Source organism: Salmo salar, chromosome ssa13 (assembly GCF_905237065.1).
Source record: "Salmo salar chromosome ssa13, Ssal_v3.1, whole genome shotgun sequence".
Classification (NCBI taxonomy): domain Eukaryota; kingdom Metazoa; phylum Chordata; class Actinopteri; order Salmoniformes; family Salmonidae; genus Salmo; species Salmo salar.
In genome coordinates, this window is record NC_059454.1 from 10776950 (window position 1) to 10784082 (window position 7133).

The following is a 7133-nucleotide window of genomic DNA, read 5'->3' on the forward strand; positions in this document are numbered from 1 at the left end:
AATTTATCTTCTGCTTTGGAGGTAACTCTGGGTCTTCCTTTCCTGTGGCGGTCCTCATGAGATCCAGTTTCATCACAGTGCTTGATGTTTTTTTGCGACTGCACTTGAAGAAACTTTCAAAGTTCTTGAGATTTTCCGTATTGACTGACCTTGACGTCTTAAAGTGAGGATGGACTGTCATTTTTCTTTGATTATTTGAGCTGTTCTTGCCGTAACATGGACTTGGTCTTCTACCAAATCGGGCTATCTTCTGTATACCACCACTACCTTGTCACAACACAACTGATTGGCTCAAACGCATTAAGAAGGAAAGAAATTCCACAAATTAACTTTTAACAAGGCACACCTGTTATTTGAAATGTATTCCAGGTGACTACCTCATGAAGCTGGTTGAGAGAATGCCAAGATTGTGCAAAGCCATCATCAAGGCAAAGGCTGTCTAGTTTGAAGAATATAAAATCAAAAATATATTTTGAATTGTTTAACACTTTTTTAGTTAATATATGATTCCATATGTGGTATTTCATAGTTTTGATGTCTTCACTATTATTCTACAATGTAGAAATAATAAAAATAAATAAAACGGTGTCCAAACGTTTGACTGGTACTGTATTTTCTAAAAAGTACATGATATTATTCTACAGCAGTGGGCAACAATTTGGCAGCAGTGGGCCTCCGCTGCTAAGTTAATATAGGGGAAACACTGAGCATCAGTTGCATTGACTTTGATTATTGCAAAGCAAAAACACTAATTTCTTGACCTTGTTCCCCATTTCCAGGTTCTGCATTGTGTTCTTATTTCCACAAGAGGGCAGACATTTACTGATGGTAAATAGCTGTGAGCTTTCTAGAAACCAGTTGAACCACTCTATTTACTGTAAATTGTTGATATGCCAAATCATTTGTAGATTTGTTTTGGCTTGGGTAGCTCAGTCGTCACACACTTCATTTTGTTTGCTCGAGATCATAGCAGTGGAAGCCAGTGGAAGTAAATAGTGTGTAGATTAGTGTTACACAGAGTTGTAGGATATTGTTATTCGATTGCCTTTAATACAGCATATTGTTTGTCAATAGCTTTCACAAAACATGTAATTTACAATGCTCTTTTATATTTAAATGTAGGGAAATGAGAATTGCGCATACATAAATAAGCTGGTCTTTCCACATCACCTTATATTTGAATGTCAGGTAGACTCCTCTGTCTGTTTGCTTAGGGAAATGTCAGGTAGACTCCTCTGTCTAGTTGCTTAGGGAAATCACTGCAATCTTCCTCTTCTTCCCTTTCTTCTGCTGACGAACTTCAACTGGCAAAATGCAGGTAGACTGTTTTTACTACCTACTGTATTATGTTTTCTGTAATAACTTTTTATTTCTCGTACACAGTGAGAAGAGTAGCTAATGTAGCCTGCAAACAAAAATACTCATGTGTTTGTTATGTGTGTTTTAGGGTAATTTATGTATCCTTCTTGACTGTGCCTCTACCTGACTCAGTAGCCTACTCTCTATGTAAATCAACTGGGTAAACTTTTTGAAAACTTTCTGAAACTTTTTTTTCTCTCTCAAACAGGTCTTGTGATCTTTTTCCCTCTTTTCTTTTGGCATGGGTTGACTTAACAAAAACATGGTTGGGAAGAATGTCACAAGACATGACAATAAGTAACTCTGTTTTCTGAAATTAGGGACTTTTAGTGGTGCCTGAGGCAGAATGAGGCTCCGTACTAAGTCAGTTTGAACTTCAGAGGGATACAGGATATGTGTTATAACGGTCTTGGAAGAATATGAGGACATATTACTCATGCTGCTTATTTTTTAAAGGGCTGTGACATTTGACCATATTATGAGAACATATTTAGGCCTACATGTATAATATAATGTGAACAATCAGGCCTTTGTAAGCCTTTCAAAGTTCCATAAATGTCATAGAATCACAACCAAGATGTGTTCTTTCAAATCTTCTTTTGAGGTTTAGAGACAAAAATCGATACAGTACCAGCAGTTGTTACATGCTCAGCTAAATTACACATTTTATTGTGTAGTTCAGCCAGGGTTGTGGACTTTGGACAAACCCTGGGACTTGGGATGGGATTTGTGTTTGGTCTTCTATAATGAGGTGTATTCTGTATATTTTTTTCTTTGAGGAGAGCTTTACAGCCCCCAGACATATTTGGGTTTGTGTGACCCCCTTGTTTTACTCTGGCGCTCCCCTCTGAAAGAAAAGCATTGTGACTTTTTCTTCATGAATGTTTAAGTAGCAACAAAACCACTCCGACAGCATTCTTTCAGGAAATAGGAACGTTTTCTTCTTCTATCCTGTTAGGCTACTACACTGCATGTTGTAAGCAATAGTTAACTGTAAAGAAAGAGTGAGGAAATCACATAACATTTTGAACTCTTTTTTTGCAGCTGAGGTAAGCTTTTTTATCAAAAGGTTACATTTATTTTTATCTAGTTACAGACACATCCTTCGGTTAACATTTAATGCTAAACTTCAACAATGTTTACTGTAAGTGTAATGTATTTTTTTCGGGCGAAGGGGGCACTGTCAGATGTTTTCATGTTATTTTGTTTGGTATTAGAAAGTGAACGCTTTTTTTTAAAACAGAGAACTCACATTAGTGGCAGTGTTGGGTGTTGTGAACAGTAGAGTTAAATGTTTACATTTGTTAATTTTAGTCATTTGGCAGACGCTCTTATCCAGAGCCTTGTACAGTTAGTACATTCAGCTAGGTGAGACAACCACATATCACAGTAAGTAGTAAGTATATTTCTCCTCAATAAAGAAGTTACAAGCAAAGTTAGTGGTAGTAGTAAAATACAAGTGCAGTTTCTTTGTTGTGTGGTGGGGGATAGCACTGAGATGTCTTATTTAAGATACTGTTTACTGAAGAGGTAGGGTAACTTTGCGTGTCTTCTCATCAGGCGGTTCGGTCGGTGATGCCGAGTCAGTGGTCTGATTTAGAGGTTATGGTGTCAGCTGTAACACTACGGAGAGACTCAGCCAAGGTCATGGAGGTCTGTGAATTCTCAGAGAAAGGTAGGATCCTTGTGCTGATGTACTGTAAACATACCCAACAATAAGGATCATAGGGTAATAGGTTTCTCCTGACAAAGAGCTGCAACCCCAAATGGTTAAAAAGAAAAAAACTTGAATATTACCGTATTGACCTCTTCTTGTATGTGTGTGTCAAGTATAAGTATTCTTTCTGTGGGTGGAAATTAGTTGACTCATCTGTCCAAATTTCCTATTCTCTAACATTAATTATATAAGCCATTGCCTTTTATGTGTTTACAGTATGACACTGGTATAGGCTGGCAGTTAGCCTAGCAGTTAGGAGCATTGAGCCAGTAATCGAAAGATCTCTAGTTTGAATCCCGTAGCCGACAAGGTGAAAAATCTGAGCAATGCCTTTGAGCAATGCACCTAACCCTAATTGCTCTGGATTAGAGCGTCTCCTAAATGACTTTTAAAATTGTTTTAAATGTACAAGATATGACTATTAAGGACAGGATGACTCTAAAGGACAGGATGACTACAGAGGACAGGATGACTATAGAGGACAGGATGACTATAGAGGACAGGATGACTATTAAGGACAGGATGACTCTAAAGGACAGGATGACTATAGAGGACAGGATGACTCTAAAGGACAGGATGACTATAGAGGACAGGATGACTATAGAGGACAGGATGACTATATACGACAGGATGACTTTAAAGGACAGGATGACTCTAAAGGACAGGATGACTCTAAAGGACAGGATGACTATAGAGGACAGGATGACTATATACGACAGGATGACTTTAAAGGACAGGATGACTCTAAAGGACGGGATGACTCTAAAGGACAGGATGACTATAGAGGACAGGATGACTATAAAGGACAGGATGACTATAGAGGACAGGATGACTATAGAGGACAGGATGACTATAGAGGACAGGATGACTATAAAGGACAGGATGACTATAGAGGACAGGATTAATCTAAAGGACAGGATGACTATAAAGGACAGGATGACTATAAAGGACAGGATAACTATAAAGGACAGGATGACTATAGAGGACAGGATGACTATAGAGAACAGGATGACTATAGAGGACAGGATGACTATAGAGGACAGGATGACTATAGAGGACAGGATGACTATAAAGGACAGGATGAATCTAAAGGACAGGAGGACTATAGAGGACAGGATGACTCTAAAGGACAGGATGACTATAGAGGACAGGATGACTATAGAGGACAGGATGACTATAAAGGACAGGATGAATCTAAAGGACAGGAGGACTATAGAGGACAGGATGACTCTAGAGGACAGGATGACTATAGAGGACAGGATGACTATAGAGGACAGGATGACTATAGAGGACAGGATGACTATAGAGGACATGATGACTATAGAGGACAGGATGACTATAAAGGACAGGATGACTATAGAGGACAGGATGAATCTAAAGGACAGGATGACTATAAAGGACAGGATGACTATAAAGGACAGGATGACTATAGAGGACAGGATGACTATAGAGAACAGGATGACTATAGAGGACAGGATGACTATAGAGGACAGGATGACTATAGAGAACAGGATGACTCTAAAGGACAGGATGACTATAGAGGACAGGATGACTATAAAGGACAGGATGAATCTAAAGGACAGGATGACTATAAAGGACAGGATGACTCTAAAGGACAGGATGAATCTAAAGGACAGGAGGACTATAGAGGACATGATGACTATAGAGGACAGGATGACTATAAAGGACAGGATGACTATAAAGGACAGGATGACTATAGAGGACAGGATGAATCTAAAGGACAGGATGACTATAGAGGACAGGATGACTATAAAGGACAGGATGACTATAGAGGACAGGATGAATCTAAAGGACAGGATGACTATAGAGGACAGGATGACTATAGAGGACAGGATGACTATAAAGGACAGGATGACTATAGAGGACAGGATGAATCTAAAGGACAGGATGACTATAAAGGACAGGATGACTATAAAGGACAGGATGACTATAGAGGACAGGATGACTATAGAGGACAGGATGACTCTAAAGGACAGGATGACTATAGAGGACAGGATGACTATAGAGGACCGGAAGACTATAGAGGACAGGATGACACTAAAGGACAGGATGACTATAAAGGACAGGATGACTATAAAGGACAGGATGACTTTAAAGGACAGGATGACTATAAAGGACAGGATGACTATAGAGGACAGGATGACTATAAAGGACAGGATGACTATAGAGGACAGGATGACTATAGAGGACAGGATGACTATAGAGGACAGGATGACTATAAAGGACAGGATGACTCTAAAGGACAGGATGAATCTAAAGGACAGGATTATCTCAGAGGCCTTTTGCCTACAGTCATAATAACATCATTACTGGTATTAGAGAGGGAGAACATAGTGTGCTGCTGACGTGTGTTTGCTTGTTCCGTTTCCATTTGGGCTGAAAATGAATTATGTATAGATAAGATGGTATCCCAAAACTAGTGTTACATATAGCTAGGTGAATTCCCCTGGTCAGCTCCAGCTGTGAGTTCACTGTGTTGGTGACTTTAGGTGTCTGACTGACTCCAGATCAGGTTGAAGGCAGTGAGTGGTGCTTCGCACCTCAGTGCCCTTGGATGGCATTCTCTCTCACGCTGCATAAATCAGTGTGTGTGAGTATGTGTGTGTGAGTGTGTGTGTGTGTGTGTGTGTGTGTGTGTGTGTGTGTGTGTGTGTGTGTGTGTGTGTGTGTGTGTGTGTGTGTGTGTGTGTGTGTGTGTGTGTGTGTGTGTGTGTTGGCAAGGGGTCGACGACGACCAAGGCTCAGCTCCCCCATGTGGTACTGTACTCTACAGTGCCTTGTAAAAGTATTCACCCCCTTTGACATTTTGTTGCATTACGACCTGTAATTAAATGAATTTTTTATTTGGATTTCATGTAATGGACATACACAAAATCATCCAAATTGGTGTAGTGAAATTAATAAAATTAATTCTCAAAAATGTTTCAAAAACTTTTTACAAATAAAAAATGGAAAAGTGGTGTGTGCATGATCTCAGTATATATACACCTGTTGTGAAAGGCCACAGAGTCTGCAACACCACTAAGCAAGCAGCACTATGAAGACCAAGAAGCTCTCCAAACAGGTCAGGAACAAAGTTGTGGAGAAGTACAGATCAGGGTTGGGTTATAAAAAAATATCAGAAACTTTTAACATCCCACGGAGCACCATTAAATCCATTATTAAAAAAATGGAAATAATATGGCACCACAACAAACCTGTCAAGAGAGGGCCGGCCAACAAAACTCACAGACCAGGCAAGGAGGACATTAATCAGAGAGGCAACAAAGAGACCAAAGAAAACCCTGAAGGAGCTGCAAAGCTCCACAGCGGAGATTGGAGTATCTGTCCATAGGACCACTTTAAGCCGTACACTCCACAGAGCTGGGCTTTACTGAAGAGTGGCCAGAAAAAACTAAGCAAACATGTTTGGTGTTCGCCAAAAGGCATGTGGGAGACTCCCCAAACATATGGAAGACTCTGGTCAGATGAGACTAAAATTGAGCTTTTTGGCCATCAAGGAAAATGCTATGTCTGGCGCAAACCCAACACCTCTCATCACCCCGAGGATACCATCCCCACAGTGAAGCATGGTGGTGGCAGCATCATGCTGTGGGGATGTTTTTCATCGGCAGGGACTGGGAAACTGGTCAGAATTGAAGGAATGATGGATGGTGCTAAATACAGGGAAATTCTTGAGGGAAACCTGTTTCAGTCTTCCAGAGATTTGAGACTGGGACGGAGGTTCACCTTCCAGCAGGACAATGACTCTAAGCATACTGCTAAAGCAACACTCGAGTGGCTTAAGGGGAAACATTTAAATGTCTTGGAATGGCCTAGTCAAAGCCCAGACCTCAATCCAATTGAGAATCTGTGGTATGACTTAAAGATTGCTGTACATCAGCAGAACCCATCCAACTTGAAGGAGCTGGAGCAGTTTTGCCTTGAAGAATGGGCAAAAATCCCTGTGGCTAGATGTGCTAAGCTTATAGAGACACCCCAAGAGACTTGCAGCTGTAATTGCTGCAAAAGGTGGCTCTACAAAGTATTGACTTTG

General features: G+C 40.3%; 1 protein-coding gene across 7 annotated transcripts in view; it reads left to right on the forward strand.

The window, feature by feature from the left end:
• Positions 1 to 1195: 1195 nt before the first annotated feature.
• Positions 1196 to 7133, forward strand: part of LOC106566409 (myelin transcription factor 1) — a 137147-nt gene continuing 131209 nt past the window's right edge. For 2 of the 7 annotated variants that reach the window (XM_045692923.1, XM_045692921.1), the window contains exons 1-2: positions 1196 to 1318; positions 2920 to 3034. In XM_045692923.1, coding sequence (XP_045548879.1) covers positions 1313 to 1318; positions 2920 to 3034 — 121 coding nt within the window. In that variant the 5' untranslated portion in view covers positions 1196 to 1312. Of the gene's footprint in view, positions 1319 to 2267; positions 2409 to 2919; positions 3035 to 7133 lie in introns of those variants that run through there. The other 5 variants (XM_045692922.1, XM_045692925.1, XM_045692919.1 and 2 more) reach the window with 4 other exon arrangements.